This window comes from Scheffersomyces amazonensis, assembly GCF_036850825.1.
Source record: "Scheffersomyces amazonensis strain UFMG-HMD-26.3 chromosome Unknown RJT21scaffold_7, whole genome shotgun sequence".
In the NCBI taxonomy this organism is placed as follows: Eukaryota; Fungi; Ascomycota; class Pichiomycetes; order Serinales; family Debaryomycetaceae; genus Scheffersomyces; species Scheffersomyces amazonensis.
In genome coordinates, this window is record NW_027042747.1 from 798,750 (window position 1) to 825,069 (window position 26,320).

The window sequence follows — 26,320 nt, forward strand, 5'->3', positions numbered from 1 at the left end:
TCCTACTTAACTATGACCGTCATAAATCACCACCACCAATAACTAACATCATCAATAATATTACAGTATAACTCAATTGCATCATGAGCGACATATCACCGGCGCTTACAGCCACCATAGTTGATTTGTCGAGCTGTGATATCTCCACTTTACCGGATAAGCTTCGAGCTCGATCAGCGTATGATGGTCCAAAGGGCGATCTTGCTGATTGGGTTCCCGTACTTAATCGTATAGATGGAATTTTAGCGACTATTATAGATACCTGGTTAATTGAGGATGAGAATCCAAGAATGCTCATTCTTGATCCACCTGATGAAGAAATGGCAGTGTCATGTCTTAATTTCACCGCCAATTTACTTGAATATTCCAATGACAAGAAACTCTATGCCAGTTCAGAAAGGATTTATCATCTTATAAAATGTGCAAGTTTTGAAGTGAAATTAGCAGCCTTAAGAGTAGCAGAAATCCTTGCTGAGAAGTTCTGTGAAACATCTTCAAAGAAGTTTGCTGCTCCTAAGGCTGCTAAGCATTTAGTACTTTGTATGGCAAGGTGTTTCCCTCCGAGAGTTCCACCAAACTATGCTAAACAAATTCAAGATAATGAAGAAAGTAAAGAAGACCAGAATCATGAAAATGATGATGATACTAAACCTAATGTCATTGGAGACTTTTATAGTTGGATTGATACAATTAATCCCAAGAAGAAGTATCCCGATCGTTGGAAACTGATCAATTATTCTTATTATAGATCATATCCACAAGAAGAACATCGACTGAGAAAGGCTGAACTGGAAGGTCTTCATACCTTTGTAATGTCTGAAGAATCCGTTCGATCAATGGACCTTCAACAAATCTTTATAAAGGGTTCTGAAGTGATTCCCAAGGAGTCATGGTTTGAATTTGTTCTTGTAGTTTATATTGCCAAAGCATTTAATTCAAATTCAGATGAAGCATTAAAACTTCGAAAGAGATTATTACAAATGAAATGTTATTCAATTGGATTTCTTAGTTGTATGTGTCCAGCACTGTTTACTTCTACAAGATTATTTGAAGTTGAACCATATATTTTTACATTTCTTGTGGAATTAATTAATCCTGATAATAGTAATAAAGTTAATGAAAATACTTTATTTGCAGCTTTAAGAGCTCTTGAATGTATATCATTAAAAAAGGCTTGGGGATCGGATATAATTCGATGTTTAGGAGGGAATGTTAGTCATGGATTATTATATCAATGTCTTCGAAGTATTAATAAACAAGTTCGAGATAATGATCCATTATATCATGAATGGGCTAGTATTCGATTCTTTAATATTATTGGAAGTCTTATTAATACTCGATTTTTAGCTTCCAGATTAACGGCAGGAGGCATTCTTAATGATTTATTATCATTCTTTAATATTCAAACTATTTATAGATCAACCTGTTCATTGGCTGTTCATTATACTCTGATTTATTTACTGACAGTTCAACAACAATTTGAAGAATTTGCTAATAAAAATGGATTTAAATTATTAATTGATACTATCCAATATGAAGTGGAATTTGCTTTAAATAATGAAGGTTATGATGGAGGTCCTCCCACTGATATTGTTGTTCATTATAGTATTAATTATAAACAAGCAGCATATATTAAGAATTTAGTTAAATTAGTTTCTGATTTAATTGAAACAGATTCGGGTGATAGACTTCGGAATTTATTTGATTCTCCATTACTTGATAGTTTTAATACTATATTACTTAATCCAAATGTATTTGGTGCATCGATTTTATCTCCCACGTTAGATTGTGTGTTTTATATTATTCATAATGAACCTACAGCATTTTCTATATTAAATGAAGCCGGAGTTATTGATACAATTCTTGTAAATTATGAGAAATTATTTTTACCATCAGCTAATTTACTTCTTTCATTACCGGAAGTTCTTGGAGCAATTTGTCTTAATAAAGAAGGAATGAAAAAGATAATTGATCATAAATCTATAGAAACTTATCTTATGACACTTAGTAATCCTCAATTTGCTGATAAATTAGTTAAAGCAAATATGTCTACTAGTTTAGGATGTTCATTTGATGAATTAGGTAGACATCATACATCACTTAAACCAGTAGTACTTTCTGCCACTAATCAATTATTACAAGCATTTGTTAAGAAATGTCCATTACAAGGGGTTCAATGGTATAATGATACTTCACCAATGTATAATTCTCGATTAGATGAAGTTGAATTAATCCCAAACAATTCAACAATGAAAGATGTAAATACTTGGGATAATTCATCAATGTCAGTTACTTATGATAATCTTTATTTCTTCTTAGGGGGACTTCTTCAGGATAGTCAATGGGGATCAGCTGCTCTTGAAACTATCCCATTTGAACAATGGCTTTCATTTTTGGAATTAGATGCTCCTTATGATTATATTCTTTCCAATAGCTTTGATCAACTTAAAGTGATTCTTAAATTCTTTGATGATGAAGATCGAGCTTATGGATTACCGGTACTTATTGCCAGTCTTAATAAATATCTTAAACATCCATTGGTTCAATCATATCTTAATTATACCAATAATGATACTTCATACTTTACTACATTAAATGCTTCTGATGCAACGACTCTTGTTCAACATCTTAATGTTCTTAATACCCTCATTCGAGTTCTTTCCCTGACTCATGTTAATTATACCAGCATGTTTCATGAACGAGTTCTTCAAATTGTTCCATTACTTGTCCATCAACTGGTAGTCACTGATTTGGTAAAACTCCTTGCAAGATCTATAGTTGAAGAGAATGCTATACGGTCTCGACTTCCGGATAAAATAGAACAAGCTACACGTCCAGTAGTTGATGTAGGACCAAATTATCCTCCATTACCTATTTTCAGTCAGGATCCCGATAAGGAAACACCTCCGGATATTGGCGATATCCGGTATTCGGCCAAGTATAAGAATGCTCTTCAACTTCGATTTATAAATAATCGACTTGAGAATGGAATTACTAAAGTTCTTAATGCCGTTGGAAAACTTGCCATGCATAAACGTCATGATCATAGTCTTGTGACTTGGCGTAGACAAGTGGTTGAACTCACACTTGAGTTGGGAGAGGCCTTATCAGTTGAACTCAATAAGCAGTTTGATGATGTCTACCTCCAACACTGTTATATTCTTATCTATGTCAATGCCACTACGTTCATTATGTCACAAATGGAACGAGGCAAACAGTACCTTGTGACTCCATTGGCCATTAGTGTCTTTCAAGCCGGATTCTTTACCAAGATTAGTGAATGGGCTCCACAACTTTGGCGTCATATGCTTGAAATGCCCGTTAGTGATGTTCAATCCACGAGTGAAATTAAATTTATTAGTATTGCTGAATCCAGTATAGTTCGAAATGGATTAAGTCAAATCTTGGCACTTATGGCTAAAGCAGTTAATAGTGATAGTTATCTTAATTTACCTGCTGCCAAACTCTTCTTTCATCGAGGTTATGGTAAAGATATTGAGAATAAAGTTACATCGGCATTATTAATTCAACTTCGACTTATAGCTGTAACCCTTCTTAAGGAACTAGTAGGTCCAGATTCATTATCAGTAACTCCACAATATATTGATGTTCATGGAGTTATACCTACGCCAATCATTGATCAATTAGTGAAAATAGCCGTCAATGTCTACTTGGGAAAGAAGGAGTTTACGGATGGAGAGTTTATACCATTAACTGTCAATAATGTATCTCCACCGCTTGATCAAGTTAACTATTTAATAAGTTTAGGAATGCCTGAATCTCAGGCTGAACATTACTTTAGACATGATGATGATATTCGTAATATTCCTAAGGGGAATTGGAGTATTTGTGCACAAATGAATATTACTACTAGTCAATGGCAGGAATATGCCAGTGCCATTAATGAATCAGCTCCTGACTTTGACTTTGATTTACCCCATGATCAGTATCGTCCTTCGAGTCAACTTCGATACTTTCGATTGGCTGAAAAGGATACGTTTGTCGTACAATGGATGGAAGTAGCCAAACAGTATGCTAAGGCTGTACCTGTGATTGCAGAGATGTTTCTTCTGCTTTATGTGGATTCTAAAGAGATTGTTCGTAGTGTATTTGGAGTCATGACCGAAGCCATTGAACTTGATAGAAGTAGTATAGCTGCGGCGGCATGTGTTCATACTTTAAGTCATATCCTTAAGAATGAACGAGCTAGTCGATCCAATAGTGGAGTATTTGAACAATTCCGTCAAGTCTATGTTGAAGAAATGACTGATTCTCAATCATTTAATGTTCCGTATGCTCCATATGCTCTTGCCATCATTGAACAAATGGTGGTATATAGTATGGTACCTATTGTAGAAGTGAGTAATCATGAAGATCTCAATTTCCATGGACTGGATGTACCTTATAGACTCAGCACGTTGAGTAAACAGGAAGTATTTGAATCACTTTTGAGAATAGAATCATTAACCAATCGAGAATCAGCTCTTCGTATAGCTCGATTACTTGTTTTGTTTAGTAGTGATGAAGGATTGGCTCGACAAATTGCCAGTAGTTCGTTACTTAAGAGTTTGATTCAATTGAGTCATAGTGTAGATAAAGAAAATGAATGGAGAAGTCGATATAATCTGGTGATTGTGGTAGTCCTTCGTCATTGTTTTGAAACCACTAAAGTACTTAAGGGACTCTTTGGATATGATACACTTGTGCAATTCCAAAACTCAACCAATCGTGAGTTGAAGACATGCTTAAAGGACCAGAGTCCATTAATGTTTCGTCTGTATTCTACTTATGTGGATGTAGTGGCTCGTGATATCCGTCTTGAAGGGTATGATGGTATTCCACCTATACATTTGAATCGACTTATGATTGAACGAGTCAAATCATCACCATCTCAATCAGAAGATGTAATAATGAGTGAACCCGAAGAACCAGAACTGACGGGGATAATGCATATTCTAGTGATGGAACTTATGAATGTGGTTAAGGCTCCTGATTGGCCAACTACCGATACAAGTTATCGATATGCCAGTCTGCTTTTGGCAATGATTATTGAACTTGTAGCCTCATATAAGCAAGCCAAACTTGAATTTGTCACCTTCTCCAAACGGAAACAAGATGATAAACTCAAGCCTCGACCTACGGCCATTAATTTCTTTCTTTATCAACTTATTCCTACGAAACTGTTGGAATTAGGGGGTACTGGAGGTAATGAAACTGAATTAGAAAGACGTAGTCAAGTCAGTAAACTTGCTAAACTTGGCCTTTATTGTCTTATGGCTACTCCCATCATTGATAGTGAGAATTGTCCCGATCCCAAACTGGAGAATGGAGATATGGAAAGTATTCGTCGCTTCTTAGTGGAACTTGTTCATAAACTGATTCGAGAAATAGCCAGTCAATCTGTTCTAGCCGTTCACAAGTATTCTAAATTACTTGATTTATTTGAAGTATGTTGTGTTATGCTTAGTCCAGAATTTGAACAGAGTGGTAGACTCACCAATAAACAGGCCGTTAAGTATGATCAATACTATGTGGGCCGAGCCTTTTCTGATCGAAGTATGGCCTCAATGCTTACGGGAATTATCGCCACACTCGATTTAAACTTTCCTGATATTGAAAGAGTGGCTAAATCGGCTTTAAAACCTATAAGTATATTGGCTAGAATTAAAAGTAAATATTCCGAATACTTTAGTGGAGAAGATGAAGAAGTTGAACAACCAGTGCCGGATGAGAATGATGAAGATATTCGAGATGATACCCCTGATTTATTTAGAAATTCTTCCCTTGGAATGTATGATGTGGAGTATAGTGAAGAAGAAGAACTGGATGACTTTTATGATGAAGATGGACCATTAGAAGTTGAAGAAGTTAGTGGATCTGATCTTTCTGAAATAGAAGCATTAGAGAATGATAGTGAAGATGATGAAGAGATCTTGGCCGGACTTGATAGTGAAGATGATGATGATGAAGATGAAGAAGACGACGATGACGATGACGATATTGATGATGATAGTGAGGATGAATCCATTGATGGATTTACCATTGATATTGATCTGGATGCTGAATTGGATGACATTGAGATCATCGATGAGCTTGAACTCGAAGGTGAAGGTGAAGATGAAGAGGATGTTCATCATCATCATCATCAGCAATCAAGTGATATTGATCTGGATGCTGATGAGCCTCCTCGTACGGCACGGATTAGACGAGACACTCGGAATTCATTCATTGAACTGAATGATGATGACGAATCCGAAGAGGTTAGTGATGAAGATGCTCCTCCATCGATGTTTGATGCTACTCTCAGACGAGGATCTCAGGCGTTTGCCGTATTACTTGATAGTCTTGGAGGGATAAGAGGATCCATTGAGATTAATGACCATTCGGTGGGTCGGAACTCTCTTGGACGTGTATTTGAAAGCATATTAAACCGTCATGATAAACTGGTCAGTTCAGGATATCGAGACGAAATTCAATCGACTAAAATGAGATGGTTAGATACATTTGAAATGTTTTATCCTTATGATAAAGAGGATATGGTGGCACGTGTGGGTGCCACTATCTTCAAAGTGATTGAATCCGATAGTTTAACTATGTATCATGAGAAGCAAGCCGCTGCTGAACGAGCTCGTAAGGAACGTGAAGCACGAGTTCAGAAACGAGAGGAAGAAGAACGTCAAAGACGAGCTGAGGAAGAGAGACAACGACAAGAGGAAGAGGAAGAAGAAGAAGCAGGAACAAGTCAACTAGATCCCGTGTATGTGCGGATAGGAGAACGAGAAGTGGATATCAGTGGTACGGATATAGATCCCGAATTCTTTGAAGCATTACCGGATGATATGCGAGAAGAAGTCTTTACTCAACATGTTCGAGAAAGACGAGCCAATGCTGCGAGAACAGGAGCCGAGACTCGAGAGATTGATCCGGATTTCCTTGCTGCCTTACCGGATCAGATTCGGGAAGAGATTCTTCAACAGGAGTCATTTGGAGATGGGTTTGATGATGAGTTTGAAGAGGAGGAAGGTGAAGAAGTGGAGCCAGTTGTTCCTGAGATCACTAGTGATAAAGATACTAAAGGTCGGAAGATTCTATCATCGCCACTTGTGGATAAAGCAGGTGTCTATGCCCTTGTCAAGCTTCTCTTTGCTCCTCTAACTCTTAGTTATCGTCATACGCTTTACTATACTTTGGAATGTATCTGTCGTAACAAGCAATCCCGCCTTGAATTCCTTAATTTGTTGGTGGCTATTCTTCATGATGGACTCAGTAATCAACGAGCCATTGAGAAGGTGTATGCCCAAATCAGTGCTAAAGCTGTGGGGAAAGAAGAAGTTAAGAAAGCAGTACTTCCTACCGGTAGTACGATCTTATTTGTTAGTATTCAATTGATAGAAGCTCTTGATTTCATCTTGGAACGGAATGTTCATTTCCGATTAGTTCTACTTAGTGAACATGAGAATCCTTTACTCAAACGGACTAAAGCAGGCCATAAGTTTGCGCTTAACTTTCTTCTTAAGCTTCTAGACAATTCTTTACTTCGAAATGATCAAACGTTTATGGATATCTTGGCTCGAGTTATGGAAGTTTCTACTAAACTCTTACCAGTTCTTAGTCGACGTCCTGGATTTGTGGCTCCTGCTATTCCTGCCAAGAATTATCGACAATTCATTCAAATCTTAACGGCTAATGAATGTTCGAATGCTACTTTCAGACGGACTATTAGTGCTATGCAAAACTTATCGGTACTTCCTCATGCTCAGTCGGTATTTTCTCATGAATTATCCGATAGAGCCACTAGTTTAGGTCATGTAATCATTGGCGATTTACAAGCCTTTTCTCGAGATTTACAGGCTGATATCGAAAGTGCAGTGACCAGTTGTATCTCCAAGTTTAGTGCTGCGCTGTCGGATCAACTGAAACTCTTGCGGATTCTTACTGCGCTTGATTATATGTTTGAACTGAAGGAGAAGTCGGTAGAAGCAGAGAAGGAGAAGGAGAAGGAGAAGGCGAAGGAGAAGAAGGAAGAGGAAGAAGCAAAAGAGAAAGAGCAGGAGAAAGAGAAAGAAGCAAAAGACAAAGAAGTACCAACAAAGGCACCAGCAAAAGCAGTGGACGAGATTGAAGAATTAACAGGATTGTATCGGAAATTGGCTCTTGGAAGTCTTTGGGATGCCCTTAGTGATTGTTTACGGATTCTTCAAGAACGGAATGAATCTACTAATGTTGCAGCCGCTTTATTACCATTAATTGAATCACTTATGGTGGTTTGTAAACATAGTAAAGTTAAAGAATTAAGTAGTAATCGAGAGATTACGAAATATGAAGCTCGTCGTATAGATTTCACCAAGGAACCCATTGAAAGTCTCTTCTTTTCATTCACCGATGAACATAAGAAGATTCTTAATCAAATGGTTCGAACCAATGCCAATTTAATGAGTGGACCCTTTGGAATGCTTGTTAAGAATCCTCGAGTATTGGAATTTGATAATAAGAAGAATTACTTTGATCGACAAATCCATACGGCTAAGAATGAAAGTAGTAAATTATCCATAAACATTCGTAGAGATCAAGTGTTTTTGGATAGTTACCGATCATTATTCTTTAAGTCCAGTGAAGAATTTAAAAAGGCTAAATTAGAAATTAACTTTAAAGGAGAAGCCGGGGTAGATGCTGGAGGAGTAACTAGAGAATGGTATCAAGTACTTTCTCGACAAATGTTTAATCCTGATTATGCGTTATTTACTCCTGTAGCTTCGGATGAAACGACTTTCCATCCTAATAGAACATCATATATTAATCCTGAACATTTATCCTTCTTTAAATTCATTGGAAGAATAATTGGGAAGGCTATTTATGATGGAAGTTATTTAGATTGTCACTTTTCCAGAGCTGTGTATAAACGAATTCTTGGATTTTCTGTATCACTTAAGGATATGGAAACTCTTGATTTAGAATACTTTAAATCCCTTATGTGGATGTTAGAAAATGATATTACTGATGTAATTACTGAAGATTTTTCAGTAGAAACTGATGATTATGGTGAACATAAAGTCATTGATTTAATCCCCAATGGCCGGAATATTCCAGTAACCGAAGCTAATAAACATGAATATGTTAAGAAAGTAGTTGAATATCGACTTCAAACATCCGTTAGTGATCAAATGGATAACTTTCTTATTGGATTTCATGAAATAATTCCTAAAGATTTAATAGCTATCTTTGATGAACAAGAATTAGAATTATTAATATCAGGATTACCAGATATTAATGTTAGTGATTGGCAACTGAATACTGTGTATAATAATTATTCACCATCATCAATTCAAATTCAATGGTTTTGGAGAGCCGTTAAATCATTTGATAATGAAGAACGAGCTAAATTATTACAATTTGCTACGGGGACTTCTAAAGTTCCATTGAATGGATTTAAAGAATTGAGTGGAGCCAATGGTACATGTAAATTTAGTATTCATCGAGATTATGGTCTGGTGGATAGACTTCCATCATCTCATACATGTTTTAATCAAATTGATTTGCCAGCTTATGATACTTATGAGACATTGAGAGGGTCATTGTTGTTGGCACTTACTGAGGGTCATGAAGGGTTTGGATTGGCATGAGTAGTTAGTGTGAGTAGTGAGTAGTGAGTAGTGAGTAGTTATAGCTAAGTATATGTATAATATCTGATATGGTAGAGAAGATGTAGAGGTGGTAGAAGTGGAAGTAGAAGTAGAAGTAGAAGTGATTTACTACAGAATAAGCAATATAATAATATGTAATAGTAACAATAAGTATATAATAATTGAGAGTAATTCTTATCAATAACAACAAGTATATAATATCTGAGAGTAATTCTTATCATGATAATGGAGAATAATTGATATTATTAATGAACATCAATACAAGGTAAATATCACTAAAGAAAACTTCACAGAAGGTAAATATCACTAAAGAAAGCTTCACAAATTGATTAGAAAATGGAGGAGGAAGCAAAGAAAAGAGCTGTGAACACAGCAGATACGATTTTGATTCGTGCTTCAGCATCTGTAATTGTGGTCCACATTTGGAAGAAACACAGTACTATTCCTAAATATAAAGTGGGTCTCTTGACCCTTTTAAGTAACTTTTCCTCTTTCCATTTATTGAATCTTTCCTTCTTCCATTTTTTTAGCTTTTCCTTTAATTTTTCCCTTCTCTTACGAGGACCATTATCATTATTGTTGTTGTTATTGTTGTTGCCATTAACTGGAGCTCCTGGGCCGTGAGCTTCCTCACCATTAATTTGAGCTCCTGGGCCGTGAGCAGCCCGACCATTAATTTGAGCTCCTGGGCCGTGAGCTTCCTCACCATTAATTTGAGCTCCTGGGCCGTGAGCTTCCTCACCATTAATTTGAGCTCATTCCTCACCATTAATTTGAGCTCCTGGGCCGTGAGCAGCCCGACCATTAATTTGAGCTCCTGGGCCGTGAGCTTCCTCACCATTAATTTGAGCTCCTGGGCCGTGAGCTTCCTCACCATTAATTTGAGCTCCTGGGCCGTGAGCTTCCTCACCATTAATTTGAGCTCCTGGGCCGTGAGCAGCCCCACCATTAATTTGAGCTACTGGGCCACTTCCGGTAGTTGAACGATGCATCATAAGTTTATAAGCTTTTAAAGTAGCAATAATTCTAATTAGGCGGTTAAAAAGGCTTTGTGGTAAAAGAGAAAATATGCTGCAAAATTAAATTGATAAATTGTGCGACTGAAACTTAGTTTAGTGCGGCGCTATTGCTATTAGTTGCGGTGCTGATGTTTTAAGTTACCTAAACATTACAGTATGATTAATTTATGAATATTACAAAATATAACCTGCCTATAACATATAACATATAACATATAACTGAACATAATTAAGGTAATTTTAACAATAAATGTATGCGGTCTGATTTGTTGGATTTTTTCGCCACAACCATACGTTTTGTAGACATGTTTTGAGTAATGTTAACTCATCCTATATAAGCGATAAAAGAATGAACAGTTAACTATAAGTGGGAGACTTGGATGAGGACAGAGGTAGGAGAACTGAAACAAAAACTGGTCATACGTTCAGCCTTAAGTTATATTTTAATGGTGGTAGCAATTGAGCTGTTTTAATACAAGTATAATAGTACTATATAGTTAGTATGTGTATAGTCTACTTACTTTTACTTTCGTGGTTTCAATGAGTATTTGTTACTATCATTATTTTTGTTACTATTGTTACAAATAGTTAGGGCACTATTAGAAGTAGAGTAATAGAATGATGAAGCAAGAGATAATCTATAGCTGTCTCTATAACTCCATTACTCCATTACTCTATGATGTATAGATATCTAAACTTCTGCTATATCTCATTATCTATGTATCTACTACCCTCTACATCTACTACCCTCTACATCTACTCTATCCAAACCATATGTCTATTCTATCTAATCCATATCTATCTATCTATATCAACTCCTCTAATTGATCAGTCGATACCAAATGGGTAACCAATTGATAATTAATCTCATTCTGCTTCTTAACTTCTTCCGTCAAGAATCCTCCTTCAGCAATCATCTCTTCTGGTTTAATAGTTATTCTACCATTCTTCTTAAACACATACTTAGTCATTGCAATAGCATGTACCTTCTCTTGACCTTTCCTAACTGTAACAAACTTGGAGATAATGAATAACCATTTGGAATCCCAAGCAAAAACCCTGGATTTAATATCAAACTGTTCAAATACCTTAAGTTCTTTCTTAAAAGTACATTTGACAGTTCCAATAGGTGCATAAGGAATATTGGCTAATCCAGTACTTTTATACTCTTTGGATATATTATCGTAATGATTCCACCAGGTGGCTTGAAATATCCGTAACACCAATTTAGTTCTAGCAATATCTAAATCCAAAAAGTAAGTAGAATTCGATTTGTGAATGTACATATCGATTTCAAGAGGTGATACTCGAGTACTAAGAGTTATCCACGTAAACAATCCATCCGGTAAGTCATTCGTGTTCTTTCGGGCATTGGATAAGAACGCTAATCGAGTAAATATCCAAGACCGGAACACATGATAGTAGAATCGGAAGAAGTATGCAAACGGAACCGTCTTGTGGGACGATACAAGTAATGCTACAAAGAATACCTTAGCAGCTAGCTTAAGCATTGGTGATGATGGTTAGAGAAGAGTGGTACGGATTTAATGAACCGTCCGCGAAATCACATGAGTTGAATATTGTTGGCTCTGCTTGTTTCCGATATTGTGACAGACTGACTATGACTATCGGCTCGGTCTATTCATTTACTACTCAATTGCTCTACTACTACATCTACTGTCATTCTGGCCATGTATCTGAGCTTTGTTGTCTCTGTCTTACTGCCCCTCTGTTGTCCCTCTTCCCTGGACCAGTTACATCCGGCTGTAATTAAGTCCGTCTACCACCGCGACACACAACCGCTTACTAACCCTATTTCACTCTCCCTCGTAATGGCTTGCTGTCACGCCTCTTTAGTCACCATCCTGACTAACTCCATCCGTCTCCGCTTAAAATCTACACTTTACACTTTATACTCTATATACGGTAAGGGGCCTTCCCTATCCGTTCTATTCTACAACCTACCCAATTAAGCTGACACTAATTACAAATTCAAACTCAATTGAGTGGCTCAGTACAACCGATATTACCACTATGACCTCATCAACTGGGTGGCTGTCTCGTAAAATGTCTCACTCGAGGTCTTTTTCAATATATGGATCGGATAGCTTTTTAGCTTGTTAGTTTGGATTTCGGATAAACTGGTGTATCCGGATAGGACAGGCTTGGCTTTTGAAATTTAACCTATACGACATTTGTTTTCATGCGCCGCATCAACCGCTATGAGAGCGACGGCTGCTAGTCTGAGCTGCGAATTACGTAAGCGGTAGTCCTGCTTAGCCCCACCCGAAAATCTCTCTATAAACATCGATTCCCACTAAAATAATCACCGAGCTTACGGAGGCTGCGCAATTCGAAGACCATGAAACTTTTATTAAGCAAAGAAAGAAAGCAACTATATATACAAAGACAGTCGAAACTGTAGAGAAATGAAGGAGTATAAAAAAAGTCTATAGTGTACCAGTGGTAGCAGTAGAGTAATCATAAAAATGTAATAGTAATAGTAATAATTTAACACCTGAATCCATAAATAGTGACCTTTTAGTAATGAGCAATGATAAAAATAATAAAATAATAATGATGTTGATGATGATGCGACCTTTATTCCTTGGCTAACATATTCACAGTGAATGGGCACTGGTTCTTCTCGATGTGGTTAGAAAGCCAGTCGTCTACATTCTTAAACTCCGTCTGACACATTCTACATTTACCGGCAACTTTAGTTCTTTGATCCTTTTTGGTGCCATTAGGGTATTGGAAATGGATTGCCTTCAAATGGTTCTTGAATGTGTCACATCTAGAAAAGATTCCCGTTTGGTGACAACAGTTATCATCTGTGGTAGATTCAGCACTAACTTCCATATGCTTAAATGGACACTTAAATTGTCCCTTATCGCTACCGATCTCTTTCCAATGACATTTGATATGACGGAACAAATCGTTCGAACGAGCAAAGCCTCGGTTACAGTATTTGCAGATATGAGGTCTGGAAGTTGGCTTCAAATGAGTGGACTTATGAGTTGCCAAGTTGGAAAAGAATAATTTACATTCGGGACATTGTCTCTTCTTTCTAGGCTTCCATTTCTTGCCAGCAGAATTTTCATTATCATCCGAACCTTCAAAGCTGGTATTCACAGCCTCATTAGAATTACTGTCCGAGTCATCGTTTGATGAAAGGTTAGAAACCGATGATGATAAAGGACTAGGGATTCGGGTATGGCTAGTAGGCTCGGATTTAACAAATGAAGGAGATGATGACGAGTTGAGCTGGTAGCTTGGCGACCCTACAGGACTGATGGAAGGATTGCTGACTATAGATGAGGTGGCGGTGGCAATAGAGGCTGTACCATTAAAACTATTCGTTGCTAAGTTACTAGTAGAATTTGGAGTGGTGGAGGTCGTGTACAGCAGTGAATATGATGCGGAACCGTTTGCACTGATGGTTGGTGGTGATAATCTGGACGATAATAATGGCGGCAAAACGACGGCCGATGGAGCTGCCTGTTGAGGTTGTGGATGTGAAGATGTTATGACGTTAGTGGGTAACGCCAACGAGTGAATGGAAGGAAGTTTTGTATTGTTCGCGTTAAAGGTAGTTGGTCCAGTTGGATTACTAAGATTGTTAGTGCGGCCGGCCAGGTTGGCCGAGGTGGTGCCCACGGCTGAGTACTGAGGTTGAACTTGAGGATAATGATAAGATAATAACGAGTTCATGTCTCCTTAATGAACAGATATTATATAGTTATAATAGTAGTAGTAGTTTTAATAGTAAGTAGATAAAGAAAGGAAAAGCTAAGAAACGAAATAGCGGACTTGACAAAATTTATATATGGGTAATGTCAAAACTGGAACTCAAGTCGTAAATGCGGATACGGAAAGCACAGGTTTATTTCCAGTTAGGAGGCGGTGGAAGAATAAGCAAATGCGGAAGTGTTACAGCTGAAGTACAGCCGTAAATGTCGCAAAATTGGGTAGGCTGCTTAGTTAATCGGCTCGGTGAGAGCGAGGTAAACTGTAAAGCGATGTCGTTATCGGACCCCGCGGCGCGACATTCGTTGTAAAATACTTGTCCGTCTCAGCCGTTTGGCCAGAGGCAGAAGAAATTTATTAATTGTAATTTAAACTTCGGCGATTATAATCTATCGCGGTACTATCACTGACAACTTGTTTTGTTTGATATTACCCCTATTATGTATGTTTTAACTACAACTAAATTATTTACTTAAACAGCTATACGACAGAATCCATCAGTTCACCATAATCGCTATGGATAATTTCCCACTTGTAAAGGTTCACCAAAAAATACTACTGGAAAAAAAAAACAATCTGGGATGATCTAAAAAAAATATACTAAATAAAAAAGAAAAGATCTAAAGCAAGAGGCCTGTCATATCAGGAATAGGGGTATTTACAAAAATTAAAATAAAATATATACAATATAATAAATAGTCAATATAAAACAAGCTTTGGTATGTGAATGAGCGATAGGGCAGCCGCAAGACATGAGCTAATTGGCTAGTGGGCTGACCACCTTAATTCCAAGGGAGCCAAGCAGTTTAATGTGTGGGGATACACCCTGAAGTCAAAAAGTAGAAGTAGGTAGCTAGTACCACATGAATCGTTTGCAACTGTTATATAATTTTCACGCTTATATTATAATCTCCGATAAATGGCGATAACTCCATATGATTACGAAATTCTTAGTAATTGTGAGAATGGTGAAGCAGCAAAAAAAGTAGTGAGAAAAAAATGAGACAGCCTTGTGTGGGGGAGCTTGGGCATCATTATGTAATCGATTGCTTCACCATACTGCTACTATTTCTTGGCCGTAACAGTCTTAGTATGAAATCTTGTAGACGAGACATAGCCTTGATAAAGAGGATTTTCATAATTAAGGGGTAAAATAGGTGCTTATAGAAGTTTTCTAATATGGTTATAGTGTCACCTAAATACAGTGTCTGTGTAATGGATGTAATGGGTGAATCCTCACTGGAGTTTAACTGTTTCCAGTAATTTTCAGCAGGGAAAAATATTTTCGCCGAGATTATGACTTCAGCAAACTCTCTTTATAGTCGCCGATTTCCTGTTTATTGCGAAATGAACTGAAATAATTAGCCATTATATATGTTCTATTAATCATTGTACAGAATTTAAGTGTTAAGGCTTGGTATGGATTATAACTTTGTACTTGTGTGTTTGTATACCGCCCTATGTCTAACACACATGTCGTATTTTCATGTTGTATGACAACTTTCGTCATACCACCCAGCATAGACTACTGTGAGCCCAAAACTTTCTTTTTTTATTTCACCTTAATTTTAATTTTAATTTTAATTTTAATTTAATTTAATTTTAATCTTTAATTTGAACCAATTTTTGTTTCGGAACGGCTAAAGCATTTTTCTCCTATACTTCAAACCCGTACAAAATAAAACAAAAAAATACTTCTGTTGGATTCTCCTTTGTTGCATAATGTCGTACTTTCTGCCGCACAATGTCGTTTGTTGCCATTTCTTAAACCTGTAACATCCGAATTCCTTCCTACCTTAGACAACTAGAGCTGATTCGAAGTCCAATATTTAGTAAGAACTTTTACGGAAATAGTTAGATTTAGTAGCAGTAGATGGTTTCAGACCAAATTATCCAGTTTAATTGTTCGAGCTTATTAGGATTGAAAGTTGCAAATTTTCGCAACAGTACTAAGTAAAAAAAGAAAATTTCTTTGAGAATATTCTTATATCTATTTGTATTTGACATTTAATATTAAATAGTCCTTTGTATTTACTAATAAAGTTTGGACGTCTACAAATACAATTACTCAATAAGTTATATATTTGGTGTAGAGGAATTCCAATTTCCTAAATAAGGTAAGAATAAGTGTCTTAAACACTAACTTTTGATTTATATATTAACCTTTAGCCTACGTGTATGTATTACCCCCTTTTATAAACGGGGGGTGGTCTATTTGGAGCCACATTATCTAATGCGACTTGCTGGTTTACTTCATGATTGCCATTTAATCTCTTCGGAGCTGGTGCTTTTTTGGCTTTGTCTTCAAATTCAGAATAACAACATAAAAGGAGAAGTGCCGCCACCACCAACAACATAAACGCACATATCCCAAGTATTATTAATCCCAAAATTGCGAACGCTTTAGTGGCTGTCTCCTTTTCATTCATCTTGTAATAATCAAAGTATGGGTTTTTAATAAATAAATTTGTAGTAAATTACTCAATTATTTATGTGTTTAATTAAATTACTCAATTATTTATATGTTTAATTAAATTATACAATTATTTATATGCTTAATTAAATTGGAAATGATAACAAAACAAGCAACTCCAATTTCCCAAATGAGGTAGGAGTGACTAGTGTCTTAGACATCTTTTGATTTATTCTTTTATTTGTACAAAATTATAATAAGTCGAATTAATGAAAATTAGTAATTAACCTACGGGTATGTTACCATCCTTCTATTAACTGGGGGTGGTATAATCAACTGGAGCTTGCTGGCTTACTTCATCTTCTGGAAGAATTCGATAGTCTGTTAGAGCAGATGCAATTTGGACTGTGTCAGCGAAGAAGTCTTTATTTCAGCCCTTCGAAGTTTAGTCTTCACTTTTTTTTATCCACATTTATTTTACAATCAAAAGCAAACATCAACAATACCAACCCAAGAGACAGTAAACTTGCTTTTGCAGCGATATTTTCTACTTTAGTTACAGGGACTTCTTCAGTCGTCTTGTAATAACCAAATAAAGTATGTAATAAATGCGAAAATTACCCAATTATTTATATGTGTTATTTAAATGAAACATAAACAAGTAACTTCAATTTCTCAAATGAGGCAACAATAAGCAGTATCTTAGACACCAAGTGAAAGGCTACAAATGTAATAGTTTACTTGTATATTACTCCCGTCTATAAACAGGGGGTGGTAAATTAGGAGCTTCGTCGTTTGGGACTTGCTGGTTTACTTCATCTTCTGGAAGAATCCGATTGTCATTTAATGTCTGAGAAGAAGGTGAATTTTGGGCTCTGTCAATAAAGAAGTCGTTAACCCTTTTTACTTCAGCTCTTTCACGTTCTAACCTTTCCTCCTTTTTATCCGGGTCTTCAGAAGTAAAAGCTATAAGCCATATTATAAAGCATACCGGCACGTAACACAGGAAAAATATTATTAAAACGGTGTTACTCATTGTGTAATCAGATGAAGTTTGGTTGCCTATAGATAAGTTTATAGTTGATTACTCAATTATTTATATACTTGAAGTAGTTACATGATGTCACTTGAAATGACACCAAAATGAGGAACTCCAATTTCTCTAATGGGGTAAGAATAACTAGTAGACTGCAAGTGCAACTTTTCCTTTAACCCTCTTGTATATTATACCCTTCTATAAACTGGGGGTGGTAAATTAGGAGCTTCGTTATGTTCTGGGATCTGCTGGTTTACTTCATCTTCTGGAATCCGATTGTCATTTAATGTCTGAGAAGAAGGTGAATTTTGGGCTCTGTCAATAAAGAAGTCGTTAACCCTTTTTACTTCAGCTCTTTCACGTTCTAACCTTTCCTCCTTCTTATCCGGGTGTTCAGAAGTAAAAGCTATAAGCCATAATATAAACAATATAGGCAAAAATATTATTAAAAAGAGCTTTTCTCCTTTAGTTAAAGGGCGTTCTTCGTTTTTAGTCATCTTGAGTAATCCGGTAAAGTTTGGCTTTTTAATAAATAAGCTTACTCAATTATTTATATACTTGAAGTAGTTACATGATGTCACTTGAAGTAGTTACATGATGTCACTTGAAATGGCACCAAAACGAGGAACTCCAATTTCTCTAATGTGGTAAGTGAAACAATATACCCAAGAAATAAGATTTCTTCATTAAGTGGTAGTTTATTCGATTTGAATATTAAATATACTGATAGAAATGGCTGCAAAGAGTAGTGCGTAATTATATTGCAACATCAGGGCTTATAAAATTAGGTTAGAAAATTACGTATATTAATTTAACATTTTGTGATTAGGGGGATATGGAGAACTTATCTATCTATATATATATATGATGATGATGATGATGATGATAATGATGATGAATATGAATGTGTATAGGATTATGATTATGTTTCAAACAAGTATAGTTTAAGAACTCAATCATAATTATCTAATAAATACCAGAGGCTTAAGCCTTTCTTTTGGTGACTTTTGATCCAGCTGATGTAGTAGAACCAGTAGCGGTAGCAGAAGATTCTGAGGCTGGAGTTTCAACTTTTTTAGCTGACTTCTTATTATCCTTTGATTTGTAAACACGAATGTAGAAAGAAATGAATAATACTAAATAACTTGTTAAGATTAAGTAACCATAGAAAGCAGCTAATTCCGAACCATAACAGTCACCAACATGAGGTAACCATTGGAAATAAGAAGCTGCATAATGAGTATAAGTAGCAAAATAAACAAAGACTAAATCAATTAAGAATTGAATGATTTGGAATCTAGTAACCCATTCTTTCCACCAAACTCTAATACCACGAGCACTTAAGAAATAATACCAATACATAACTACATGAACTCCTAAATTTAAAGTAATTGGAACCCATTCAACTGAAGTTGAACCAGTTAATTGAGTATAACATAATAAAGCAGTTGCACCATGATGATAAGTATGTAAGAATAATAATTTCTTTTTCTTTAATACAAGGAATACGGTATCGATTAATTCCAAATATTTAGTTAAATAATTCAAATAATATAAAGTAACTAATTTTTGAGTAAAAGCCTTTTCATGACAAATAGCATAAAATAATCCATGATAATATAAAATTGGAACTAATTGTTCAATACATAATAATAATAAACTACCAGAAATAATGGTTAAAGTAATATTATGTAATTGGAAAAGAAAGTTTAATTTAAAAGCCAGAATTTTAAATTCATTCATAATCCATCTACCTCCAAATATAATAATATAATAAATAATAATTATACTAATTGCATGAATTCCATTAGCTAAAAATGTTTCATGATAAACAAATTCAAACTCATCGGCTGGGAATCCCACTACTTTATCAAAAATAAAATTGAAAATGGGCCAAAGGTATAAACCAAATGGTCTCTCTACACTGGGAGTAGTAATTTCAATCAAACTCATTTTGGTGGTAGTGAATGGTTGCTTGTCTAAGTGGTTTAGGAATTAGTCGGTAGTAGTTGGCTTAAGCCAAATCAACATGGAAATTTTAATTTTTTCTTCGTTGCTGTTGGATTCAGGAACCGTGTACAGGAGCGCGCGTCCATGTGAAAACGGACATGTCGGAAATGTCGTATGTTGGGTGTATGCTTTGGTGTATATTTGGAAGTAGAGGATAGAGGTTACAGGATAGATAGGAGATAGTTGATAGTGAGTACTATGTATAGTAGTATACCACCATAGTGTGCTATTAGTACTTTAAGTAGGACTCAGTACTTAGTGTATAAGTAGTTGTACTGAGTAGCTGCTTATAGTTTCTCTCAATTGTTTTTTGCAATTGTTTATATAGTGTGACATTCATTGCCACGGAAAAAAGAAGTACTTAGTGCATAGTACTTAGTGCTTATTGTATTAGCAGTACTGTGTACTACCTATTAGTATTACTATGTAGTATGTAGTATATTAGTAGTGTATAGTACAATGTATTTATTACCTACTGGTAGTGCATAGCACTTTTAGTAGCACTTAGACAATGTTGTTATACGTCTTTTATAGTTAAAATTATTATATATTAATGTATACAGTCATCAAAATTGAGGACCAACTAATGTACTAGAATTAGAATTTGCACTAATAAGATTAGTACTGGTGGGGGTAGCAGTTGCACTAGTAGGTGTACTAGTACTAGTACTACCCAATATAGGAGTAGATGGAGAACTAACCTTCAGTTTAAGATTTAAAAAGTCAATAGATACAATAATATCATATCCATTCTCTTCACAAGCATAAAGAGCTTCATGTTCATTGGAATGTAAGAATCGAATATTCTCACCAACTAAAGCTCGTAAAAGACTAGTCGAATGTAAATCTCTAATTTCAATAAAATTAGGTTCAAATGATAATAAATAAGGAAAGAATAATGCCACATTTTGAGGCATTCCTTCCCATTTAAACCCCCATTCATGATTAGATCTCCAACCATTCTTATTAATAAGAAATACAAATTCTGTATAACATAATAAGAATTCTTTACCTAATCTATGAATTGCTAATGGAGTTACTTGTTCTCTTTGAGTTGCAAAATCTAATGAAGGATCTGCTTCATCTAAAATTGGTTCTTTCTTATTATGTTCTAAAGAAATAATTTCAAACCCTTTAGTACATCCAATGCATAATTGAGTCTTTAAAAATGATATAGATACTGGATCAGAATTAAATAAAATTTCTTTAATATCTGGAGTTTCATGTCTTTTACCCTTTGCTTGTTTATTACTAGTAACTTCAAATACACTAATTGAATGAGTACTACCAGTTTTAGCAGCTGCAACCAATATTTTAAAATTATGAATACCGGTTTTAAAGAATGAAATATGATCAATAACTCGTTTACCAGATTTAGTATTTTTAATATGATCTAATGAATCAGTACATGATAAATCAAATTCAAATAATACTTTATCACTCAAGATAAATAATTTTGAATATTCAACTACTACTTCAATTTGAGTTACATTAACTTTACTAATAACTAAAGTTGGATCAGATACAATTTTTTCATTAGATGTTGTACTAATTGATCTAACCGTTGATACCCAAACTCCTGTATCTGTACCATAAAGTAATTTTTTACCTCCATAACATGGAACTGCACAATTAATCTTATTATTTCCATGAAATCTTCGAGTTTCATACTTAACAATTGAAAATAAATCATATTTATCAATTAATTTCTTTTGTTGAGTATGAACTTGATTTAAAATTTGATTCTGAACAGCAATATCAGAAGCAAATAAACTAAAATGAGCTGGGATACCTCCCATTCCAAGGAAATTTAATTGTAATTTAGGAGTTGTTGTTGTACCAATAAGTATATCATTTCTATCGAATTTCTTTCCATTACCTCCATCAATTACAATAGAATGATTATAACGATGATTCATTACAGATCTTTGATTAGGAATATCAAATCCACTATTAATAAATAATAATGGTAAATAAATTGGTCTTTCAAAGACTTTCTTTTGAGTTCTCTTATTCTGAATCTTTGTCTTAACTAATAAAAGAGCATGTTCAAATAAATAAACTTCAATTTTTTCATTATCTCTCTTTCTAGTTAAACTAGCTTGATGAATAATTCTATTACTATAAGATAATTTAAAATGATACCTCTCTTTTAAAATCTTTTCTCCTAAAGATTTATGTAATTCTAATACTTTTTGTCGATCAGTACAAATACCTGTTTGAATATTAATTCTTTCTAATAATTTCTTTAATGGTTCCATTACTTTAGATAAATATTTAAAATCAGGTGAATCTTCTTTAGTATATTTAACTAATTTTTCTAAGAAAAGAATATATCTTGCTGGTCTTTGAACAGCTTTAATTAAAAATGATGTTAAATCTTGCTTTCTAGATTCAGGTTTACTTTTAGTTTCTTCAATAAATTTTGAATATCTTTCATTAACTCGTAATTGTCTTTCATGTTCATGAGTTGCAAATACATGATTCCCAGCATAAGCAATAAATGGATCAAATCTATTAACATGATCTAAAATTATATCACAAATATTTTCTACAACTGGTTTTTGCAGTTGTTGTCTTCTAGTTAATGCTTCACTAAAACTTTTTGCAACTTTTAATAATTCTCCTATACCTCCAAATACTAATAAAATAAAATTTTCTCGATAATGAGCAGGAATTATATTTCGATTTGGATTTCTTAATGGAATTATATAAAAATCAGTAACAAATTCTAAATCTTTTACATAATCCCTTTCAGTATAAATAAATTCAAATATAACTTCTTGTCTTGTCTTTTCATCTGAATCTAATTTAGCCAAGACTGATTCAGGTACTGTATCATGCCAAGTTTGTTTATTTTCATCTGGTTCATGTAATGATAATCTTGAATCTGCTCTCTTTAAACCTCCCTGAGGTTTTAAATTAAGTCTTCTTTGTTGTTCTAATCTTCTTGGACATGCAATACTATAACATAATCGATATTTTGTACAAGTAGGAGAATAACAATCTGTTAATATTGTAAATACTCCATTAACTCCTGTTTCTTGACTTTCAGTTAATTCTTGTCCTCCTCCATTCATATTATTTAATGAAGTACTAGAATCAACATTTTCAAGTAATGCTTGTCCCTGTCCTTGTCCTTGAATTTGTCCTTGTATTTGAGATTGAGGTTGAACTGGTGATTGATCATTATAATCAGTAAATGATCCATTATTATTAATTAAATTAAGATTATTAGCATTATCAATGACTTCATCAGTTTCTGTATATAAATCAATATATGCAAATGTTGGATTAAAAACATAAACTTCATGAATTGAATCTCTTAATCGATGAACATAAGTTACATCATGAAAGAATTGTTGAGCATCTAATGATCTTCCTAATAATAAGGCTAAATTCCTATCTCCAGTTCTAATAATTCTACAAATTATATCAACAGCACTTTTCCCAGTAAATGAATCATGACATACTAATCCATTCTTTGTATTAATTGATAAAGTAATATTATCTTTAAAAGATTTAGCTACTTTAGATAATATAGCAGGATAAACTGATGGTTGAGGTAATAAAGCTGGTTGTTTCATACTGGACATTCCTTTAAATTGTGAACTATTCGATGTTGTTCTATCTAGTTTATGATTATTATTATTGTTATTGTTATTATTGTAATTATTACTGGAACTAACCAATGAAGATGATGAATTATGTCTTCTAGAAGCTGAAGATGCCAATCTACTAATAGAAGTACTCGATTTCGACTTAGGTGTATGACTTACTGATGCCAGTTTTTGAAGATTTGAACTAGAATTGGTAGGGGTAGTAACCGTAGTAGGATGGAATTGTAACAGTTGCAGTTGTTGCATTCTTTGTTGATTATAATTAATCGAAGCTGAATTCAATGATCTGGTTCTTAATTCAGGAGGACTTTGAACTTGTCTATTAATAGAAGCATTACTTGTACTCATAGCTGAAGGAGTTAATGGTCCATTATTCATATTCATATTCATATTCATATTCATATTCACATTATTATTGTTATTATTATTAAATTGAGGAATATTGGGGGATGATACAATTCGTCTATTACCCGAACCAGGAGCAGGAGGTCCAGACATGGTTGATTGTTGAGACTTTGTACTACCTAAACTATCCAGAGTAGCAGTACGAATTGGTCGATGATTTAATGGTTGAACAGACAGGAATGGAACGGGAGGGACCACTTGAGGATTATTATAGTAAATAGGATAAGGAAGTGGATTAGAATTAGAATCACTCAAACTATTGGAACTAGGATTATGTTGAATATGATAGTTACGATTAACACTTTCTTGAGATGCAATTCGATTCCCATGAGTTTGGAATGGATACGCATTGGTACTGGGAGCAGGAGAATAAGGTCCTACTTCGGAGTCGGGACTTTCGGGAATAGGGTATGGAGCCTTATACATTGCGGGACTGTTGTTATACTGCGATTGTTGTTGATGAGGAGGCGCAGGAGGAGGTGGTGGTGGCGGTGGTTGCTGTTGCTGTTGCTGTTGCTGTTGTGGAGCAGGATATGGAGGATAGGCAATGTGTGTAGGAGATGCCTTTTCCCGATAGGGATGTTGACGTAAAGCTTGAGGAGGTACATGCTGAGATTGATAATTGGATGGGTTTATTTGGAGAGGAGGAGGAGCCTTTCGCTGATAGTTTGGAGTACCCATAGGCTGAGACTGTTGAGGTTGTTGAGGTTGAGATTGAAGTTGAGATTGAGGTTGAGGTTGAGGTTGAGATTGTTGTGGTTGAAGTTGTTGCTGTTTTGGTGGTGGTGGAGCCGGTGGCTGATGACTCTGCTGTGGTGGAGGTTGTGAGTGTTGTTGAGCAGGAGTCGGGTGAGATCGCAGATGCTGATAGTGTTGATCAAGGAATGCCTGGGGCAACAAATGTTCAGGGATACTCATAGATGGTGACGGAACGTACTGGTGCGTCAGGGGATGATTGGGTTTGTGATTGGGATAGTTGGACGACATCGAGATATTGTTGAACAATGAAGGACGAGGACAATGTGAAACGGAATTCGACTAATTTTTTCGGTACTATGTGTAAGTTGGTGATGGTCGCGGGGGAGAAACAACGAATGGATGGTATTGTTAGTGAGAGAGTGAGAGTGAGTAGAACGTAGAGTTAGTGAGAGTTAGTGAGAGAGTGAGTTAGCGAGTAAGTTTGTGAGTGAGCGAGTAGGAGAGAGCGAAGTTCGGGGGAGCAGCGAAGGGTGGGTGGAGGGAACGGAATCGACGAGAATGTAGTCCGGTGGAATGTTAGAGGGTTCAATGAGTAATTGGTAAGCACAGTAGTTCAGTAGTAAGTGTATAATAGAAGTAAGTGTAGAAGTACAGTGTTGAAGTACAGTGTATAAGTACAGTACAGTATAGAATTGCCCGTGTAGTACAGCGTAGTACAGTGTGCAATGGTATAGCATGATACAGCATAGAATAGTACAGCATTGTGTAGCATAGTGTAACAAACATAGTAATTATTAAAGTACAGCATATAGTATACTATATTATAGTACGGTATATTATTAGTATACTATATTGCTAGACACTATATTACTAGGCAGTATCCTAGATTATAGTGCAATTTATATTAGACAGTATACATATCTGTACCACTTACTCCACCACCTACTTATCAGTCGTATATATACAGTATTACCGATACCATCGCACAAAAATTGTGGTTCCCCATAACTATCTTCTTCTTCTTCCTACTCTATACAATGGGTCAACAAACCTCAACCCCTCCAAAGATAACAGCTCAAGATAAGGCTATCTTTCAATTAAAACAACAACGAGATAAATTAAAACAATATCAAAAGAGATTAACCATAGTCATTGATAAACAATCTAATCTTGCTAAACAAGCCATAAAGGATAAACAATTAGATCGAGCTAAATTTTATTTACGATCAAAAAAGCAACAACAATCAGTAATTGAAAAGACTTATAATCAATTAGATAATTTAGAAGGTTTAATTGGAACAATTGAATTTAAATTAATTGAAAAAGATGTATTATATGGACTTCAACAAGGTAATGCTGTACTTAAAAAATTAAATAATGAAATGAGTATTGATAAGATTGATAAAGTATTAGATGATTTACAAGATGAAAGAGTTAAAGTAGATGAAATATCTGATGCATTAGGAATGGGATCAGGATTAACTAATCAAGAGGAAGATGAAGTCGATGAAGAATTACGTCAATTAGAATTACAAGTTAATGGACCTACCAAACAAGAAATTGTTGAAGATAAATTACCTCAAGTACCAACTGATAAGATAATGCCACAAGTACCAAATGAACCAGTTCATGATACTGAAGAACCAAATATAGAATCAGAAAGGCCAAATGAACCAATAGCAAATTAGAATAATTAGCAAATTAGCATATCATCACTATTTACATAC

At 35.0% G+C, this 26,320-nt stretch overlaps 8 protein-coding genes across 8 annotated transcripts; 2 read left to right on the plus strand and 6 right to left on the minus strand. All coding sequences in view use genetic code 12, as the record gives it.

Annotated features, from left to right (window-relative positions):
* The first annotated feature begins 1,764 nt into the window (after nt 1–1,764).
* TOM1 (E3 ubiquitin-protein ligase) lies at nt 1,765–9,722 on the plus strand. The gene has a single exon (XM_064882582.1). It carries the CDS (start codon nt 1,956–1,958, stop codon nt 9,618–9,620), a length of 7,665 nt encoding a protein of 2,554 aa, XP_064736477.1. The 5' UTR covers nt 1,765–1,955; the 3' UTR covers nt 9,621–9,722.
* Nucleotides 9,723–9,970: 248 nt separating this feature from the next.
* On the minus strand, nt 9,971–10,636 carry RJT21DRAFT_133571 (uncharacterized protein; the record flags this gene model as incomplete). The annotated part of the gene is made up of 2 exons (XM_064883206.1): nt 9,971–10,290; nt 10,408–10,636. 2 exons carry the CDS (start codon nt 10,634–10,636, stop codon nt 9,971–9,973), a joined length of 549 nt encoding a protein of 182 aa, XP_064736478.1.
* Nucleotides 10,637–11,251: 615 nt separating this feature from the next.
* RJT21DRAFT_55239 (uncharacterized protein) lies at nt 11,252–12,261 on the minus strand. Its single transcript, XM_064885043.1, has one exon. It carries the CDS (start codon nt 12,169–12,171, stop codon nt 11,467–11,469), a length of 705 nt encoding a protein of 234 aa, XP_064736479.1. The 5' UTR covers nt 12,172–12,261; the 3' UTR covers nt 11,252–11,466.
* Nucleotides 12,262–12,999: 738 nt separating this feature from the next.
* On the minus strand, nt 13,000–14,474 carry STP4 (Stp4p). Its single transcript, XM_064882583.1, has one exon. It carries the CDS (start codon nt 14,372–14,374, stop codon nt 13,262–13,264), a length of 1,113 nt encoding a protein of 370 aa, XP_064736480.1. The 5' UTR covers nt 14,375–14,474; the 3' UTR covers nt 13,000–13,261.
* A 3,573-nt stretch (nt 14,475–18,047) lies between these two features.
* RJT21DRAFT_116193 (uncharacterized protein) lies at nt 18,048–18,356 on the minus strand (the record flags this gene model as incomplete). Its single annotated transcript, XM_064880406.1, has 1 exon — nt 18,048–18,356. One exon carries the CDS (start codon nt 18,354–18,356, stop codon nt 18,048–18,050), a length of 309 nt encoding a protein of 102 aa, XP_064736481.1.
* Nucleotides 18,357–18,639: 283 nt separating this feature from the next.
* On the minus strand, nt 18,640–19,873 carry FEN12 (fatty acid elongase). The gene has a single exon (XM_064885044.1). It carries the CDS (start codon nt 19,810–19,812, stop codon nt 18,844–18,846), a length of 969 nt encoding a protein of 322 aa, XP_064736482.1. The 5' UTR covers nt 19,813–19,873; the 3' UTR covers nt 18,640–18,843.
* Nucleotides 19,874–20,435: 562 nt separating this feature from the next.
* On the minus strand, nt 20,436–24,812 carry ROM2 (Rho family guanine nucleotide exchange factor; the record flags this gene model as incomplete). The annotated part of the gene is made up of 1 exon (XM_064880407.1): nt 20,436–24,812. One exon carries the CDS (start codon nt 24,810–24,812, stop codon nt 20,436–20,438), a length of 4,377 nt encoding a protein of 1,458 aa, XP_064736483.1.
* A 618-nt stretch (nt 24,813–25,430) lies between these two features.
* Nucleotides 25,431–26,310, plus strand: VPS20 (ESCRT-III subunit protein). The gene has a single exon (XM_064885045.1). The coding sequence runs from the start codon at nt 25,631–25,633 to the stop codon at nt 26,279–26,281; it is 651 nt and encodes a 216-aa protein (XP_064736484.1). The 5' UTR covers nt 25,431–25,630; the 3' UTR covers nt 26,282–26,310.
* The last annotated feature ends 10 nt before the right edge of the window (nt 26,311–26,320 follow it).